Genomic DNA, 20841 nt, shown 5'->3' with positions numbered 1-20841 from the left:
GACAGGAAATGCTTTCCGAATGTCGTTTTTCACTTACCATATAATCAAAAAATTTGAAAACGTTTAAAATGAACACCGACATGATGAATAGAGTATAATGTTCGAGAAACGTATCTACATCTCAAAAATAAAGGTAGTTTTCAAAATGCTACGAAACCCGGTTTTGTTTCTGTAATTCTGTTATTTTGACTATTGAAATCGATTAATCAATTTGGGGGCAGACTAGCCGGTCACATTTTAAAGGATTGTTTTAAGATCTTAAGAACATAAGAATGTTTACTAACGAGAGGAGGCCATTCAGCCCATCCTACTCGTTTGGTTGTTAGTAGCTTATTGATCCCAGAATCTCATCAAGCAGCTTCTTGAAGGATCCCAGGGTGTCAGCTTCAACAACATTACTGGGGAGTTGGTTCCAGACCCTCACAATTCTCTGTGTAAAAAAGTGCCTCCTATTTTCTGTTCTGAATGCCCCTTTATCTAATCTCCATTTGTGACCCCTGGTCCTTGTTTCTTTTTTCAGGTTGAAAAAGTCCCCTGGGTGGACATTGTCTATACCTTTTAGAATGTCGTTTTTGCGCATTGTTGCCTCCCTAAATATTTCAACGTATGAAGAAAACTTAAAACTTACCGGTTGAAGCACCCTGAACCAGGAAAAAAACTAGTAGCACAGCCAAAACATCAGCCATTTCTGCTGGCACAAAAAAATAAAAAAATAAAACCAACGACAGACGTCGTTATCTCGGTATGTGATTTAAAAATATGTATTTTCAGTAGGCTCTAAATCTTTTAAATGTTGCTCGTCTTCGACAACCAATGAAGTATTTGCTCTTACAAGACTTGTAAACAAAGGTAAAATTGCGAGGCGTGACTTTTAATCATTGTGTACCCTATACTGCGTGCTATTGACACTCTCCTAAAGCAGTAAGAGCAAATAAGCAACTCCGGTCAGATTAAACATTTACAAATGGTATGCAGTTATGTTGTTAATATTGTAAAAGTAAAACTATAACGCAAAATATCTAAGGTGTTCATTGAGGACAAAGTTCCTTTATCATTTGAAGTGGTATAATAAATAAGTCCTTATAATATTTTTGTAGACAGTTTTGTTTTCATTTGTCAAAAAAGATGATGCACAGCAAGCAAATATGATACTTAATCTAAAGTCGCCTGAAAATTCAATATATATATTCTCGTGCTTGAACCTCTGCAAATTCCCCTAGTTACTATTTTTGTTTCTGTAGCGGATATCACGTGCTGTTCTGTTGTAGTTACCAAGGACAAACAAAGCGCAGTTGGCAGACAAACTGAATGCAAGGTGCAGATCAAACTGGCAACTGAATCAGAATGGGTTACCTGCACAATATCCGGGTGATTGATTACACATACGAAGTGCCGAAAGGGAATTTTACAGTTGTATTTATATCTGTTAGCTAATAAATTAATTTCAAATATGAATAGGCCGACATTGTTTTAAAACATTAGTAATTTCAGTAACATTAGGATTTCAAATATCGTTTGCTAATATTTTCAGTTGAATTATAAATCTTTTTTTTCAATTGTAACTATTTAAATATGAATTTTTAATATTTGAAAATGTTGAATTAATTCCCCTTTGAAATCCCATGTACTACAGCCAAGAGTTTCTTATGCGATTAGCAATTTTATGAGCATTCTGAAATTTTCCAGTTTCATTAAAACGAACAAATATGTAACTGATTTCCCCCCACTTTCTATCACTTTCATAAATGAAAGTATAATATAGTTTAAGTGTTCATAAGTTGGTGCGTTATTTAAAGTTGTATAGTAGGGGAGACCGGGGTTGGTTGTCACACTTTTTACTTTTTATTATTTTCCTCAATCTGGTGACATTCTGAGAGGTTCTGTGCCTCGTTATATTGAAGAATAACTCTTCACGTACAAATTGGTTGTCAAAAAGTATGTTCTTGGTTTTACAGTAGACAATAATGCAACATTTTCTTGTTTTTTTATAAAATAACAAAGTTTCTACTGTGTACAATGACAGAAAATGATGTATTTTTACATAAAAAATATAGACCTATATATATATTTGAAATGTTGCTACAAAATAATACCACAGCCTCCACAGAACCGGAGAACAAACAGTAAATAACTTAAATAAGCATTATATGGTGACATATCCCACATGTTGGTGTAAAAAAAAAGTAGAAAGAAAATAATATATAAGACTTCTTCCTATAGGATTGACATGTGACAACCAACCCCAAAAACTGTGTGACAACCTGCCCCAACCCGACTTCACATGACAATTTAATTCTCTCAGTACTACTGGGAGAACCTACTGGTTTTGTTTTTACACCAAAAGATAGCCAGTATCTGGTTGTATTAACATGGCCATCAGTTCAAACAAGTACTACTAAGAGTTATAACATAGGGTTAGGGTTAGGGTTAGGGTTAGGGTTAGGGTTAGGGTTAGGGTCCAGTACTACTAAGAGTTATAACATAAATAACAAGATATACATTTTTTACTTTGGATGCATTTTTTGCCACATTTTGCATTATGTCGCCTGTGGAGCAGTGCACACATGTACTGAGAGCAGAAATGTGTTCCAACCTGCACCAAAGCACCCAAGAAAAACGTGCAAGTCTTTAAAAACAAAGAATAATGCAAAATGAAATCTGAAACTGTTGAAAAGGAACACATTTCTACGGGTGTGATCACACTCCTAGAGGTACTGCAAATACAAGGGGCTGCATTGCTAAAGGCTCTATAACCGCTCTCTTTTCCTTGACAGTCAATTACAGAGAGAGAGAGAGAGAGAGAGAGAGAGAGAGAGAGAGAGAGAGAGAGAGAGAGAGAGAGAGAGAGAGAGAGAGAGAGAGAGAGAGAGAGAGAGAGAGAGAGAGAGAGAGAGAGAGAGAGAGAGAGAGAGAGAGAGAGAGAGAGAGAGAGAGAGAGAGAGAGAGAGAGAGCAAAGCAGTTGTGTGACCAAAGTGAGTGGTGCTGAAACTGAGAGGGCAACAGGACAGTGACAGAACACAAAACCTCTAGAGCCCTGAATCTTGGGGAGATACACTTGGTTAAGTCCTGGCTTTAGAATCATTTTGCTTAAACTCAACCTATGTCAGCTTGCAAATTTAAGAACGTTATCTTATTCAACTGGTCGTGTGACACACAGCAACACAGAATGGATGGACAGTGAAACTGACATCAGGGATGCAAGTAAGCTTCCCATTGCAGAGCAGTTTGATCTACTGGTTTTAGTTGAAGCTGACACACCAGAGCTTGTCACCTATAGACTGGGGCTAATCGTGCTCGTATTAAAACCTGGAATTTCTATCAATCTGTAATTTTCCAAATGTTTTTGGAACAGTACAGGTAGTGGACAAAACACCAATGTAAAGTCACTTAATAGGGCATTGGGCCACTATGGTATCCCGCTCTGTGGAGTTTTCGCGGACCGTTTTTGAAGAAACTGGCTGCTCGCGCCCCAGGTTAAAATTTGCAGTCAATTGAGCTGCAGTTGCTCGTCTGTTTTGTCCTGCACTTCGAATTAAGACACGGACATCATGATCCTGGAGTATGCACTTCCGCCCTCTGTTGCCCTTTGCTGATGATGTCTTTCCCTCGGAGTTCCATGCCGACATCACCTTAGACACCGTTGCTCGTGAAACATCAGCAAGTTGAGCTGTCTTGGTCACTGAAGCTCCTGCCAAGCGCACCCCCAACAATCACCTCTCTTTCAAAGTCACTGAGATTTCCTCTTGTAGCCATGCTAGCCATAATTATAGGCAACCAGGCCTGTCCAGCATTTTTATACATGACCCTAAGCATGCTGGGATGTTATTTGCTTAATTAACGCATGAGCCACACCTGTGTGGAAGCCCTTGCTTTCAATATACTTGGTGTCCCTCATTTACCCAGGTGTTACCCAGGTATTGATTTATTAATGCAGTTCTCTTTGTTGTTTGAATTTACTACATTCCAAAATATAATGTTGTTCAGTTACAGTTTTCCAACCTTTGACAATCAACACATAATCCATCTACGTGTTTCCCTATTCTAAAAAGATGCTGACTCAATGCCGTATGTCCAATTCTCAATCTCTTCATTATAGTTTCTTACACCCTGTTCAATTCCCCTCTAGATGTTTCACTCCCTAATCTAACCTTTGGATGTACATCATAATAAAACCTTCCCTTAGGAATGTGTTCCAATTGGTTTTGCCATAATTCCCGGATTGGTTGTTTAGTTATTGCAATTATTTCTGCCTGGCATAGAGGGAGTGCCACTTCCTTTCTCAAGAACCCATTTTTTGCCATAAAATCCACCTGTTCATTGCCTAACACCCCAGAATGCCTTGGTATCCATGCTAATATAATCTCTATATCTTTGATTGCACATTCATTTAATGCTATTAAAATATAAAATATAATATATTTTCTAACTCCACTCCCTGTCTCAGTAGCATTCAGTGAACTCAAAGAATCAGTAAACAGAACTACTCTGTCTGTTTTTATTTCCAACACTTTATGTATCGCAAATAACAATGCCATTGCTTCTGCAGTACTAACTCTCTTACCTGCACATTCCCCTTATCTGCGCCGAGCTCCACCCCTAGAATCAGTGACACGCCTATCACTAGTTGGCAGGTGTATCAGATAATGGCTGACTCTATGAGGGGAAGTTTTGACTCCACCAAGATGGCCACTACAAGCCAACCATAGACTTAAGGTCTGTTCCATCTTGGTGAGGTCACAGAGTTAGTGAACACAGCGCCACCACCAGTTGGGATGCTGAAATCCCTGTTTTGCCCGTCACTTTGTCTTGTTACTATGTCTCGTGATAAACTGTATATAGAAAGTGATAAATTGATAGAGAACTTTTTTTTCAGAGCATAATCTTATCTTGTGTCAATGAAATGGTCAATAAAGAAGCCAGATATTGAAATGAAAACTTTATTGAAATAATATTGCAAAAAATACAGTCAGAAGTACAGAATATGAATAATGAGAAAATCTATATCACTACTCATTACATATTAATATTAATAAACAGCAGACAAACCCTTAACCATAGCCTTAATGATTTAACCCCATGTTGCATTGCGTCCAGCAGACTGCACATTGAATCAGGCGCACCTGACTGTGTGTTTGTGAACAGAACAAGTGTTTATAATAAATTGTGCTTGTTGGATTATTTTCACTTTAAACGTTTAATGATGCTGCATGACTCTCCTTCAATGCATTATCATTTCAAGCTTTTGTCCAGTGTGTATGAATTATAACAAAAATATCCCCAGTTCATTTAGCTGGGTTTTCTTTTGACTAATATATCTAATTTGTTTATCAGTTTACTGTCATGCAACATTGGGTTAATAAACAGCAGTGGATCTAAACACTGCTGTCCTTTCACTCTACATGCTGGTGTTTCTTTTTAAATACAGGCTGATTATAAAGCCCACAGAGGGCGCCACCACTCTTAAACTATGCTGCAGGATTGCTTCCATTGCGATAGGCAGCTCCAGTCCTGGAGGGCCATTCATCCAGGTAGTGATTAAGGACAAGGTTGGAACAAAGACCTGGACTGGAAGGGTCAATGTTACTGACCCCTGCATAGGGCAACTAGTCTCGCTTACCCAGGCTCCCTTGCAGCTCCTGCTCAGAACTTCTGCAAATTTGTGGAAGAGGCTCAGATCAAGAGCTGTCAAACTCCTTTCATTTTATAGTCAAGTGCAAATATGAATGGTCTTTATCTGCCAGTATCTGATAAGCAATTAAACCTGGTGTTCTTAAAGTGTAGCTTTAATAATTCCATTATTCATTTTTGTCTCCACCCTCTCCCGTAGTAATTTTTATTGCGCCCCCTATGGGATTGTACAGCAACATGCAAGTCGTCCATTTTTCCGATCTTGTCTTTGCAAACTGACCTACTTGTAATCACTCTGCGTATATTTTTTATCCCTACATTTTTTAGAATGTAAAAAATCTTTATCATAAATCCTTATTATAAATCAGAGTTGCACTAGTAACTAATGTAATATATTGTACTTATTATAAATTAAAATTAGACCCATCACCTTAATATAAATCAGTGTTGCACCAATTGATTAACCCTACAATAAATTAAAATAAAACCAAAAAATCTTATTATAAATCATATTACAAATAACAAATGTTGTATATATTGGAATTATCACTTGGAAATACACCCATCTCCACAATATAAATCAGTGCTGTTTCCTCAATACACCTTATTTAAAATCTAGTTGTAGTTGCTAACATACAATTAAAATGCATACTCAAAAGCCTAAATTAAACCTTAATCCCACTGAATCTATTTACCTTAATCCATCCACTAATTGAATAGAATAGAATATTGATTTGTTTATATATTGGCAATACAGCCCAAAACCCTGGTATCTCACGGATCAGAGCACTTCTCTTCATCTTCCTCATCTTCCTCCTCCTCCTCTCCCACATCCTTATGGAAAATCTCTCCATCTTGTTTTCTCCAGCGCATCTTCATGCCGTCCATCGGAAACGTCTGGGAGAGGTGCTCCCGAATCTGAAACAGCAAGACACATAATGGTATCAATGAACACAAGTTCTGTCTGTCTATCTAGCTGGGAAATGAGAGAACAACGTCAAATAAATAAACTATGAGATAAATAATTTGACACAAAGTCCTGTGCATAGGAAATTCTCAGTTTGTATTTCTGAATGTCACCTACCTGCTCTAAAATGGCTTCGCTCACTTTGGGGTCTTCAAGATTCATTCCTTTTGGTGCAGTAAGTTTGACCCTTCTGATTGCCATGTTATCTGTGCAGACAAACAGAAGAGTTCACACACACACATTATATAAAAACAATATAAAACAAGAGGACCCCCTCAATGTGCAGCACAGTATGTGCGTTCAGTGCAAGGCTCAGATGGGGGGCTGTTACCAATAACGCAAGAAGCAGGCATAGAGGTAGATTTTTAAAGATGTCATTTAAGATGTTTAAATGACTGTCTAGTGTTAGGGCAATTTTCTGAAGTATAGAAGTGTTGCACATTAGGCACCATTTGAATGCCTGCATGCTAGTTTAGGCCTCATTGACATTCCCATTTGTGGTTTTCAATGCATTGACACATCTACAATGAGTAGTTCAGCTTTCCCATTATTGTTGCTGAATAGTTGCACACAAATCTTAAACGGCTTAAATAGGTCTAGTGGTTCACATGAAACATGAGGTGGGCTTTGAATCACACTGATCTGATTTCACTCCATACCTTTAGATCCTGGAGTGGAAGGAGGGTCTGAGGGGTTTGGATCTGTAAGGAAATAATGAAAATAAATAAATACGTAAAATTAAACAATTAAGTCATTTATAACAAAGCCACTGTCCTGATTAGGGTTGTGAATTACACTCGACAGATTGCACTCCATACCTTTAGAGACTGGAGTTGAAGGAGGGTCGGAGGGGTTTGGATCTGTAAGGAAATAATGAAATCAATAAATAAGTAAAATAAAAGAATTAAGTCATTTATAACAAAGCCAATGTTATGAGTTGTGAATTACATTGAACTGACTCCACTCCATACCTTTAGAGACCGGTGTAGAAGGTGGGCTTGAGGGTTTTGGATCTGTAAGAAAAATAAATACAAATAATGAATACAGCTGCTGATCCAAACAAGCTGCTCAGTTCAGTGATTTGTTCAGAGTACTGATCGGAATCTGAACCATACTGAAAATGTCTTGTCTACTCTTTGTTTAATATTCTTGACACAATGTGCAATATTGAATAATTAATGTTATCATTTACTTACCTCACCCCTAGCCTTTGAAATTCCTTACCAACTTTTGTCATACAAGCAGAGTTTCATTTTAAAGAATTTGCCTAGTTAACCAACTATGAACGAAATATTCTAACAAAACTGCTTCTGAAAAGACTCATATCAGTGCACAATGCTTAAGTGATGGGCTTCAGTGCACGGCACAGCTCTACGACTTCCCCTCCTCACTCCCAGTCTAGAGGAGTTTTTTTAGAAGCATTTGTTTACTGTAGTAGCACATTCTTTTCTAAGGCCAGAGTATACCCACCTGTTACTGCGGGTGAAGTGCCAGAGAGCCAGGAGCTTGAGTGTCCAGGGGAGCTGGCTCGAGGAGAGGTGCCGCCCATCGTGGAAGGCTGCTGGGATTGTTCTCCTCCATCTGGTGTTTGAGAAGAGGCTGGCCGGGTGGTTGGAGAGCTCTTAGAGTCAGACTGAACAGTGGTGGGGTTCTGTAGATCTGTGGAAAGGATCACATAGAAAGAATCAACCAATCTCATAATTGCTGCACTGTGATGCGCACTGCTTTTGGGTCTCTAACTGTTTTCTGATTACATTTCGATCACACAAAATACTGTAATGAATCACTAGCATATGACTAATATGACTCCTAGCCTTGATCCAGAACATATGCCTCTTCAGAAGCTGCTAGCAATGAGAAGAAACAACAATGGAGACACACATCCACACTTATATAAAGTGTCTCTATAACTCAGAAGTGACTTGCCTTTGTAGCAGATGAACTTCTTGTTGTCATTGCAGTTGTTCACCTGCCATGCCCCAAAATTCCAATGAGAGGTCTTGAGCGTCACACAGTCTGAAGTGCTCCATGTCTCTCCCCAGTTGCTGTAGCTGAAGGTTTCCCCATTTCCCCAGCCCCAAGACACACCATCCCTCCTCAGTCCTATCCAGTAGTCAATATTGGAAGTGTCTTTATTCATCAGCTGTTCGATATCCAGGAGCACGTCTTGGCTTGTGATGCTCACCAGGTCTGTGTACAGAGATCTGCAGTGTTCTCTGGCCTGGTCCGCATTCTTCACTGTGTCAACCAGGAAGTACTCCCTCTGACCACACAGTGCAGAAGGTCCTGCAGAGAAACACAACAGTGTACAGTGGACACAAGGGTTAGTAGTAGATGTCCATTTTACTATGCCCAATATTTTATTTGTCACAGACTTGTTACAATAACAATGTCTCAAATGTTGAAGCACATCGAGCTAGCCAAATATGTCCTCTAAATATTCCCATTATTTCTCACAGTTTCCTATTGTTATTTATTTCTTAGCCGACGCCCTTATCCAGGGTGACTTACAATTGTTACAAGATATCACATTATACAGACATCACATTCTTTTTTACATACAATTAACCATTTATACAGTTGGGCTTTTACTGGAGCAATCTAGGTAAAGTACCTTGCTCAAGGGTACAGCAGCAGTGTCCCCACCTGGGATTGAACCCACGACCCTCCGGTCAAGAGTCCAGAGCCCTAACCACTACTCCACCCTGCTCCCCTATATAAAAGATGCACACATTATGATAAAGTTGTATTGGATTTATTTTAATGGAATTTTGGAATGGATTTTTTTCAAAGCTGCTAATGGAGTAGATGTACTGATCCTTCCTTTCAGATATTTCAAAGCTGTCCCTGCGTTCTTCTTCAAGAGGTCTCAGGAGAGAACACACTGTTTGAGTTCCTGTAAAAACTCACTGCTGTAAAAAAATCACTGCTTCTCCACTGACTCGCGTGTTTTCAGTCTCACCTCTTGTAAAATGGAAGGAGCGATTGGTAAATTTAGTTAATTAGCAGCTTACCAATAGAAAAAGTCAAATACATCTTTACATCTTTAATAAAGGAAAATTGAGACCTACAAAATGATAATAATTCATATTAGATGAGATTTACTGGAATTATTTTGGCATCTCCATGTTCTTTCCTACATTCTAATGGCGTTGCACTTCTCAATATTATATCAACACTTTAGTGGGAAGTGAAGCTGCTGCCTGGGGACAAATCACACACAGGCAGTTTCCAATTCAAAGAAAGGAGAGGTGCTAATGAAATAGCAACAGAGGGCTGGACAAGTTGCACCATGTTGTGATTTACAGCAAACGCCCCTCCCCACATACAGTGCTGTAGGGGACAGTATTTCTTTGTATTGTATATTATTAGTAGGAGTTGTAATAATAATAGTACACAATACTGTGGCACCCAAAAATATTCTGACAGTTTCCCCAAGCTTTAAAATAACAGAGATGATGCAACATGCAGATCAATCGATTGATTGTAAACATCCGTATGAACTCTTCTCAAAAAGCGATTCTCCTTACCTGCCAAGCAGACGAAGCTGTAAAGGTCAGCACAAGGTTCAGCTCCCCACTCTCCGGTGGGAATCATGACTCCACAATCTCCATTAGCATCTGGTTCCCAACTCAGCCATTTGCTGTATTGAAAGGCCACACCGGTTGACCATTCCCAAGGCGAGCTGACTGTGTTTCTGCGCAGACCCAACCAAAACGTGTACTCTGAGACCCGGGAAATCAGTGCCTTGACTGCCAGCATTTCCTCTTCACTGGGAACACTAACCAGATCAATGAAATTACTTTGACAGTATTGACGAGCTTGGTCCCAGGTCTTTGTATCTCTGCTGACGTGGTATCTTCTTGGGGGGCAGCAGACTGAGAGACCCACCATCAATGCACAGACTACAACGACAGTAGTAATAAGAGACTAGTGCAGTGTTCGTGTAAGAATATGTAACCAAACCCCATTTCACACTGGCACTCCCACCCAGGTCCCGACCCGGGTTCTGGCTACCCACCTCGGGATATGCGTCCCCACCTCACAGAATGGACAGTATGGCAGACTGGAACTTACCAGCCACAATGAAGACCGTCAGTCTGCACATCGTTGCGATGCTCAGAAATGCCCTGTCACTCCGGGGGGTGTTTTCTAGAAACAAACAAAAAACAAATTACCAGCAACGATGATGTCAGTAAGAATAAGCCATGATGTCATGCCCTTCAGTGTAGCGCACCTCAGTGTGTATTTCACAGGGACAGAGCATCACATGGCATTTTATTTTCACCTTTATGATGTTTGACTGGTTCTGAGTTCTGTTGCTCAAATATTGAGTTTGAATCTTTATTCTCTGTATCAGGAGCTGGTTACTGGGATTCTACAGGCTCAGATAATGCCAGCTGGATTCTGATAGAAAGCTAGAAATGCATTCATAATCACTAGAGTCAGCTCCGTGGCTTGTTCATTGGTTTCAGGAGCTCGTTGGTATTTAGATTGGTTCCCCCTTTTTTTGTTAACATAATTAAGAATACGAAAAGAGTAGTATATACCTTTGTACCATTACTACATTAGACTTGCATTTACTGTACGTGGTTTTTGTATTATTATTATTATTATTATTATTATTATTATTATTATTATTATTACTATTATTACTATTTATTTCTTAGCAGACGCCCTTATCCAGGGCGACCTACAGTTGTAAACAAAAATACATTTCAAGAATCACAGTACAAGTAATAACACAATTAAGAGCAAGATAAATACAATCACTTTGGTTCTAGCAAGTACAAGTGTGACAAAATACGATTCAGTAACGGAGCAGATAACAGTGCCAGTGATAGTTACATCAGGATATAATTAAATACAAAATACTACAGATTAAATAACACTTGACAGATTACAAACATTGGGTTGTGAGCATAATTATATATATATATATATATATATATATATATATATATATATATATATATATATATATATATATATATATATATATATATATATATGTTATTGATTTACGTAGGTCTGTATTTTTATTTTACATCTACTTTGAAATTCTAATTTCAGTCTGTATTTCATTTAGGATATGTAAATACATGGCACAGGGATATTTAGCTATGACATACAAACTCCATTGGCATATGTACCACACAAATCCATGTTGGGCCAGGTTACATGCACTTGTAGAAGGGATGATCCTTGTGGGATACTCACAGACAAAAAGCAGGTCAACAGGATATGACCAAAGGGACTTAAACAAAGGGATCATCATTCAACTCTGATAAATCAATTGGCATATGAGCTTAAAGGACAGAACAAAAACTGGGATGCAAATAATATGAGTGACTACCTGAACTTCAGCTTCCTAGATTTTATTGTGTATACCTAGGCTAACCTATACAGACATATAAGCATGTCAATTTTACATTGTAAATAAGATGAGAATGACACACATCATTCTTACTTTAATGCGATTAAGTAAATGTAGATTGTGTGAAGCTATACCCCTATAAAAATGTACCACGGTTCTATAGTGTAGCTATACTATTATTATTATGGTTGTACTGCATTATTGTAACACAGGGAATTGTACATTGATGGTGTAGGACACATATATTATACAATACAATTGTACTTTCACAGATACCATCGTACCTTGTTCCAAAATCCAGTGGTACATTTTTATAGGGTTCCGTTTTAACAGTATTGTTGCACTAGAAACAAACGGATAATTGAACAGATTCCAAAGAAGCGGAGGGCAGTATATTAATCAGAGAGTATCAAGAAATATTTTGAAAATACCATTCTCAACAATACTTGCACATTGTCTTCTTTTTTTTACATACATTACATACCGCAAATAATTAACGATTACTACTTTTGTATATATTATATGGAAACGTAAGCGCATTAATTAATACAGCCTTTATAAATGTAATGATGATTAAATGGTTTATTTAGAACGCAATGCCGATGTATTTATTATTTGAAAAACATCAATAAAATGCGCATATTACATGTTACGACATTGACAATACAGAGAAAAGCAGGTTCCGTAAACAAACAAACAAAAAAAAGACTTCACATGGGTGGGATCAGAGCATCAATGCGAGGACTTGGAAATTGCGTCACTGTAGAGGCGGAGTTATGAGGGTACCAGGCTTGGGGTGTCAGGCTTGGGGTGTGAGGCGTGTGTCGTCCGTCTTGCAGGTAGACACTGTTGTTAATTTCCGTGTTTTAATATACGCAAATAACGCATGGGAGGAAATGTTGCTGCTGACGTGATAGAGAAAACTAGAAGTGGTTGCTCTGTGCATTGAATGATTGAGGGTTAGGGTGAGGGTTAGGGATAGGGTTAGGGTTAGGGTTGTCTTGTATTGTTAATGTATGTTTCGGGTTTTGTTTTCACACTGGACACTGCAATGTCATGCTTGCAGAGATTATGTAAAGCCCTTTATTTTAATGGACCGAAAATGTCACGTGTTTATATATATATTTTTTAATGTAGCTACTTCTATTTGAGCGTATTTCACCTGCACATGTGTTTTTTCATGATGTGGGTTTGCGCTGGACACTGCAGTTTTAAAGTGTAATGTGTGTTTAGTGGAAAGGTTTGAAATGCAGCAGCTTTGAATTGTATTTCACCAGTCATTAAATATGTTCACTTCACTTCTTGCTGATTGTGTGCTGTGCTCTAAGTTTACATTGTAAGCATGGCTAACTGTAAACGTAATCTATCTACTTAATGTTAAATACTGCCTCTGCAATAATGCCTGGAATTTCCCCCCTGCCTGGATAACTCTAGTGAGAGATGCATTGAAGGTTTAAACACATCCACGGTGAATGTACATGCTAATATTAATAAATAACACCGAACTTTTCAGTGACATCAGGATTTGTGTATTCGTTTCCAATAACTGATATAAGACGTTTCGGCTTCTAGATCTGCAGAAGAAAACCATTCAGTTTAGTTTTTTTTTTTTTTTTTAAATAGAAGATCATATATATATATATATATATATATATAGTAAATTAACATTTCATAAAGTTTATCTTACATTAACATTAAAAGGAAAATAAATGACTAGTTAAAAAAGGTCAACTGAAAGTTCTCATTTTCCTGTTGCCATGATTACAAAATTGAAAAACAGCTCCCTGATTTGATTACAGGAGGCTCGTGAGTGCGAGATGGGTGTGTGTGTGTGTGTGTGTGTGTGTGTGTGTGTGTGTGTGTGTGTGTGTGTGTGTGTGTGTGTGTGTGTGTGTGTGTGTGTGTGTGTGACAGGGCGATTATTTTCTTTATTCACTTTAAAAATATGTATTTCTTATTTACTTTGTATTCATTTAAACAATGAATTGTAACCTGTTTCCTGATGAGAATGTACTTGATCTTATTCTTAGTGATTGAAGAGGAATGTATTTGTGCGTATACGGATAAGCAGATTTGTTTAATATTATTATTATTATTATTATTATTATTATTATTATTTATTTCTTAGCAGACTAAGAAATAAGTTTATGCTGTAGTACTTTAGTAAATATACTGTAATTAACCTTTAGCAAATAAACTATATTGGGAATAAAGGATGTCTAAATCGTTTGCACACTATTAATTTACATGTTGAGACTTAGAGCTGCGAGTATTTTTGTATGTATTTCATTTTATTTATTTGAATTTTACAAATGGTTAAACATTAGGTGGTGAGCATGATTATATATATATATATATATATATATATATATATAATTTTATTTTCATTTTTCAACGTCACTTTCGTTTTTCTACATGCATTATTTTTTATGAAAGGAAATGAGTTTCCAGACTGACATGCTTCCGAAACCCTTAGAAAATCTTATTTCTTAAAAAAAAAAAAAAAAAAAAAAAAAAAAAAAACTAACACATAATTTAAAAAGCTTCCACTGCCTCTGCTTGTGTTATCCCTGCTCTGCGGAGACATAACGAGGACATGTCTCCAATCCACCATCGTTCACAACAACTATCCGGATTAAAGTGTAATCATTTAGATGTGTGCTTACCTGCTAGAGAGTGGAGTAGCTGCTGTCTGTCTCTGTGTCCTGCTCGCTGGATATGAAGGTGCTGCTGTATTAACACCTGCACATTAACGAGATCGCACTGTCACACCCAACCCAGCATGCAAATCAATACTGTGCTAAGATTGAGACAGACGTTATTACAACCCTCATAAGAAAATCCATTTCCGATATACTTGCATTGAACATTAATTTACTAATGTATTATATACATTGTAACCCTGATACTGATGTGATACAGTCATCTGAAATGTCTGCATCAGATATCAGATGTCTCGGATCAGAAATGACAACACACTAAATTTGCTATATTGTTTAATTATTCTTAGATTACACAGAATATAGTACTAAGGTACTCGAGGTAAGAGCGGCCAGTAAAGCCTTCTGATCTCTATGTAGAGAGGTTCGAAAAAAATATATGGAACAAAAGCACTATTATTGCATCGGATTTGATTGTAATTAGTGCATTTTAGGCTGTATCTCTCGGGGTTGCAGAGTCGCAGCGTCAAATAAAGCCCCACCACCCATCAAATTCATCTCTAGGGCACGAAAAAACACGTTTGCACACCAAATTTCAGTGCAATCCTTTAAAAAAAACTATTTTGGGGTGTATGTTACTTTAAATAAATGCTTCTTTAATCAGTCTATGGGAAATCCCATTATAAAATTTGCCAAAAAACCCTTTAGGAAAACGCTCGCCATTCGGCCGGCGAGGGGCGTACAACCCCCAGTGTGCGTGGGGCGGGGGGTGGCCGGGGGGCTTTCTTTAGCTGGACATTGGACATCTACCGAGCCCTCTCAAGTTTGTTGCCCCAGGGATTGTTGAGCCAGGGGCGGCGCCACGCTTGGGCCTGAAGGGCCTGGCCCCACCCATTTTGCTCATGGGCCCACCCAGTTATGGAGCGATTGACAATTAAAAACATTTCATACCAAACCGTATCAGACTGTAATCCCCTGCGGCGAGTCTAGCTCATCCTTGTGGTTCAAAAAATATATCCGTCCCACCCACCTGAGCACCGTTGTCGTGGTTATGAAAAAAAAAGATTGGTGATAGGATGGCTGCGATATGAGATCTTACGTCTTCGATACTATAGTATTGAAATTACTCGCCAGCATACGTACAGGAACGTTTCTTTCGGCATGCAAGCAACCAGCTTGTGCAGCTGCTGTTTAGTTATTTTTTACATTTGCAATTAGCTATCTAAGTACCTACAGAGGGCAACAGTGTGGAGTAGTGGTTAGGGCTCTGGACTCCTGACTGGAAAGTCGTGGGTTCAATCCCAGGTGGGGGGCACCGCTGTTGTACACCTGAGCAAGTAAAAACCCAACTGTATAAATGGGTAATTGTATGTAAAAAATGTGATATGTTGTAACAATTATAAGTCGCCCTGGATAAGAGCGTATGCTAAGAAATATAATACAGAATGTTTAGCCAACTTTGCAGTAACCGTAGCTATATTTGTGTCTTACGCATTAGCAATGGCCTGACAAATTTTGTAAAAAGTAAACGAACCGACAAATCAACAAACGCGCCAGTAATGCAAGTACCTTCATTTCATTTTATTTCGATTTTACAATTGTGTATGTAGGCCTACTTATAACCAGTTTACAGCTGGTTACACGATATTTTGTTTTGAAGTGTTTGTTTTATTATAGTTTTTCATTTTTGAAGTCGTGCTATGCAGTAGGGTAATGTGAAAAAAAAAACCTTTTATGTTATTTTTGTAAGTAATGACTTTGTTTTCACAATTTTGTACTTTCTGTTTGCACTTTGTCAAATGAAACGGTTTTCGCAGTTACTGTGCACAGTGTGTTTATTTCTGTAGGTTGCATGCATATGTGCTTTGTATGTGTAGTGTGTACGTGCCACTACTGTTATAAACTGCAAAACATGTTCGCCTTGCTTCACTCGGCACCATACATTTTCAGTCTTGGCTACGTTGCGCTGCTCAAACCCCGGGGAGATATTTGATGTATTCAGAGTTTTAATTGCTTTCCTGTGACGTCAGACCTTTGGTACTTGCCCGTCCACCCGAAGTTGGGGCCCACCCAAATTTCTATTCCTAGCTACGCCCCTGTGTTGAGCTAGGGGGTAAAACACGGGGTATCACTTTTTCAGTGAAAATGTCTCTGTCCGTCTCAGTGAGGTCAGCGACACTTATGCTAATAAGATGAACAGCATTTATTTTACAAAAACAAGCCTTTCATCTCTATACAACCCGGGGTAATTTAATGACACTTAAAACCTGTCTTGTAACATTTTTTTTCAATGAAAGTGCAATTCAACACAGCTTTAAAAATTCCATCTAAACTGTGGAATAATTTCAGGTAAAATACATTTTTATACATCTAAATGCTTTCTTTTCATCAATATTGGTGAAACTGAGATTATTGTTAAGTGTTATTTACAAAACTCAAATGGAACCTATTGCAGCTGTCTAAGTAAGAACCCGATTGGACAGAACTGCATTCCGTAGGCGTAATCAAGACACGTCAGTCTCATTTGAATAGTCTATGTGGTCCCTTATGAGTCACACATGGGGTCTGTAGGTGATCACAACGCAATGAACACAGGAACCCAGGCCTCGGAGAAAGGTGAAAGGCTGGACTCATGTATGAACCCGTTGTGGTGCCCAGACCCCCACACTAACCCAGTCTAGTGGGGTAGTGTGGGTAACACAATCCCCAGCCAGTCTGCTTCTGTTCATCTCTCTCTCTCTCTCTCTCTCTCTCTCTCTCTCTCTCTCTCTCTCTCTCTCTCTCTCTCTCTCTCTCTCTCTCTCTCTCTCTCTCTCTCTTCTCTCTCTTTCTCTCTCTCTGTCTCTGTCTCTGTCTCTGTCTCTCTCTCACACGCTGGTAAGCAGCACCTGCAGGTGTAATGCAAATCTAATGAAAGCAGGCTCTGCTTTTTAATTTTGTAAGCATGGCAACAAGGAAATGAGAACTTTCGCTTGACCTTTTATTATGCTGCTCTTTTTTTTAAAGGTTTTAAACTAAATATTTGTTTGAAAAGTTTGTTATAATATATTGATATACTTTTAAGAAGTCATTCTGTATTTAAAATGCCTCTAAACAACTTGAACCCCATTCCACTGAGATTACTGACTCATCCGCTCACTGTTAACAAACAGACACAGTGCTACCGTAATGAATAACAATTCATTGACTTTAATTTAAATCAAGCATTTTATTATCTTCATGACAAATTTGCCTCACAATACAGGGTTCCAATCTAAGAGGGTCATTAGCTCAGTGGGTTAATGTTAATGCATCAGACTAGCCTTGCACCTTTCTCTGCAGGTCTGGGTTCCAGTCTGGGGGGCTGGGTGGTTCAGTGGGTTCATTTTAAAAGGTGATTCTACAGGGCTGTGTAACATTTCTTTCCACCAATGGTAAGCACACGGCAGACGGTCCCGCCTCTTCTCTAAGGCCATTGAGTGCATTCAGCAACATGAGCCATGGATGGCGCATACGCAGGACCATTTATAACTTATGCATGAGGTAACTGAGTGTATCGTCCAAGTTACGACTATTTAAAACGTTTTGAGAATCCGGGTAGGGCCAGTTAGACGCCAGATAAATATTTTATTATCCTCATTTTTTTTTTTGGAACTACAGAGATCCATGTGCAGTGTATCATACTGCAGGCAAACGTTTTTCTTTCTAGTTCTCCGCATTAACTTTGGGAAAAGCAGTCCACTCGCGTAATCACGAGGGTAGTGCATGTCCCTTCTTTAGCCAAATGTACAGTATCGCTTACATCATCTTGGTACGAAAATAACGATAACACGTAACAGGCGAGTCCTCCCTGAAGTCATGGTGATTTCGCGGGGTAGTCTAGCGTTTATTTCTACCAATGGCAGTAGTAAGGCGGAGTCCATTTCCTAATGTTGCGCCCCTAAATTAAAAAGCACGGAGCACGTTCAGCAGTCGGAGGCACACCTGTGCAGCAATTTACACCCACTTAATCAATTAAACCCTCCACCACATTCTCACATGTTTTTAAAGTGCTAGTGAATTAACCCTTTAATTACCCACCACCACTACAAAACACACATATACACAGGCCAGTACCCTCATTCTGCCACATTCCTCCCCCCTTATGTGCGTAGCACATACAGGCCCTCAACGGGCCACCTCCCCCCCCCCCCCCATTCCACCAGATTTGGGAGGGAGGGTGGGAGGAAATGTTGGGGACCAGTCGACCCCTGTCAAACACCAGACGGGCAGGGCCAGTCCTCCCCCCTTGTGCACCCTGCCGTCTGGAGTCCGCTGGCCCCAACACTCCCCAGCACTCCTTCACCTCCATGGGGCTTTTGTAAGGGGGTGCCCGTTTAACCCCCGTGACTACCCCTGGGCTTCTGTAAAGGGGCGCCCGTTTAACCTCCGTGGTGACCCCTGATCTTATGTAAGGGGGTGCCTGTTTAACCCCCGGCCTACCCCATAAACCCAATGTCTTTATTGTCCCTTCTCGGGTCCCTCCTGGATACCCGTCAGCTGGCCCAGGCAGGTTGGCCGCCCCTAGCAGCATAGGCATTGGATTGGGTCCTTCCGCTGGCACTGGAATTACTGGTGCTGACGCTGGGTCCTCCTGAACCACTGGTGCTGGACCCTCCGGAACCACTGGCACTGGACCCTCCGGTGGAGCAGCAGACAGCACGGCAACCTCAGGTGGAGCAGCAGACAGCACGGCAACCTCGGGCGTTGCCAATAGTGCAGGAACCTCCGGCCAGGGTGGCAGCGGCCAGAGTTCCTCTTTCCTGTTGGCAACAGGAGGTAGAGCCCGCTCCAGCTCCTCTGATGGCGGAAGCGGTAACAGCAGCTCGTCTCCCTCTGGTGGCGGAGGCGGGAACAGCAGCTCGTCTCCCTCTGGTGGCGGAAGCGGGAACAGCAGCTCGTCTCCCTCTGGTGGCAGAGGCGGGAACAGCAGCTCGTCTCCCTCTGGTGGCGGAGGCGGAAACAGCAGCTCGTCTCCCTCTGGTGGCGGAGGCGGGAACAGCAGCTCGTCTCCCTCTGGTGGCGGAGGTGGGAACAGCTCCTGCTGCTCTGCTCCTGGCGGTGGTGGAGACAGAGGCAGCTCCTGCTGCTCTGCCCCTGGCGGTGGTGGAGACAGAGGCAGCTCCTGCTGCTCTGCTCCTGGCGGTGGAGGTGGCGGAAAGGCTGCTGATTCCTTCGGCAGTGGTGATGGGGCTGATGCTGGCCACTCAGAGGGAGGCTGTGGTGGTGCTGGCTCCCTCTGTCATGGCGGCTGGGCTGGTGTGCGCCGTGCTCCCTTCAGCAGCATAAATAGAGGCTGCTGGGGGACACCAGCATCCTGCCCTTCTCCCCCCCAGAAAAATTCAGGGGGTTGAGCCTGTAACTCCTCCCCTTCTGGCTCTTGGGACGGCAGTAATGGCTCCTCCCCTTCTGGTTCTTGGGACGGCAGCGATGGCTCCTCCCCCTCTAGCTCTCGGGACGGCAGCAGCAGGTGAACCAGCAGGCATGCTCCCTCTGCTGGTGGCGGCGATGGAGGAAGAGACAGCAGGTAATCTTCCCCTGCTGGTGGAGGTGGCACCGACTCCTCCCTCTCGGGCCGTGGACGCACCGACTCCTCCCTCTCGGGCCGTGGACGCACCGACTCCTCCCTCTCGGGCCGTGGACGCACCGACTCCTCCCTCTCGGGCCGTGGACGCACCGACTCCTCCCTCTCGGGCCGTGGATGCACCGACTCCTCCCTCTCGGGCCGTGGACGCACCGACTCCTTCCTCTCGGGCCGTGGATGTTCGGGCTCCTCATAGTACCGGAAGGGACAGGCGGCAAACTGATGTTGCTGGTTACAGAGGGGGCACAACAGTGGTGACCTACAGCTCCTCGGGTACCTGGCCCTGATGTACTCCTCCTCCTCCCTGTCCCTCGCTTCCCGGGCCTTCTTCCACCTCATCTTCTCTTCCTTTTTTTCCTTTTTTTTTTTTTTAAACAAAGCAAAAAAATCCTGCACTCCTGCTCCAAGTCTCCAGAGGCGCTATCCCACTTCTCTGACGCCAAATGTGACAGGCTGACCAGGGTAAGGAGACTGAGAGTCAGGATGTGCAGGGGAAAGCGCTACGGCACGTATTTATTAAATAAAACAAACACAGATCGATCGATCACTCACTCTCACACTCTCTCTCTCACACTCACTCACTCACTCTCACTCTCACTCTCACTC

The 20841-nt window shown here is 40.9% G+C and overlaps 1 protein-coding gene and 1 long non-coding RNA gene across 2 annotated transcripts; both read right to left on the bottom strand.

The window, feature by feature from the left end:
• Positions 1-4924: 4924 nt before the first annotated feature.
• Positions 4925-9632, bottom strand: LOC131706899 (uncharacterized protein C6orf132 homolog). The gene is made up of 8 exons (XM_059008842.1): positions 9611-9632; positions 8523-8882; positions 8067-8255; positions 7568-7609; positions 7415-7456; positions 7256-7297; positions 6714-6802; positions 4925-6547 (listed from the first exon to the last, which is right to left on the bottom strand). Exons 1-8 carry the CDS (start codon positions 9630-9632, stop codon positions 6404-6406), a joined length of 930 nt encoding a protein of 309 aa, XP_058864825.1. The 3' UTR covers positions 4925-6403.
• Positions 9633-10162: 530 nt separating this feature from the next.
• LOC131707106 (uncharacterized) lies at positions 10163-14737 on the bottom strand. Its single transcript, XR_009310977.1, has 3 exons — positions 14640-14737; positions 10674-10748; positions 10163-10501 (listed from the first exon to the last, which is right to left on the bottom strand). It is a non-coding gene; the product is annotated as an uncharacterized LOC131707106 (long non-coding RNA).
• Between the last annotated feature and the right edge of the window lie 6104 nt (positions 14738-20841).

Source organism: Acipenser ruthenus, chromosome 38 (assembly GCF_902713425.1).
Source record: "Acipenser ruthenus chromosome 38, fAciRut3.2 maternal haplotype, whole genome shotgun sequence".
Classification (NCBI taxonomy): Eukaryota; Metazoa; Chordata; class Actinopteri; order Acipenseriformes; family Acipenseridae; genus Acipenser; species Acipenser ruthenus.
Note: the sequence above shows the minus strand (reverse complement) of the source record. Positions and strands in the feature narration are given on the sequence as shown.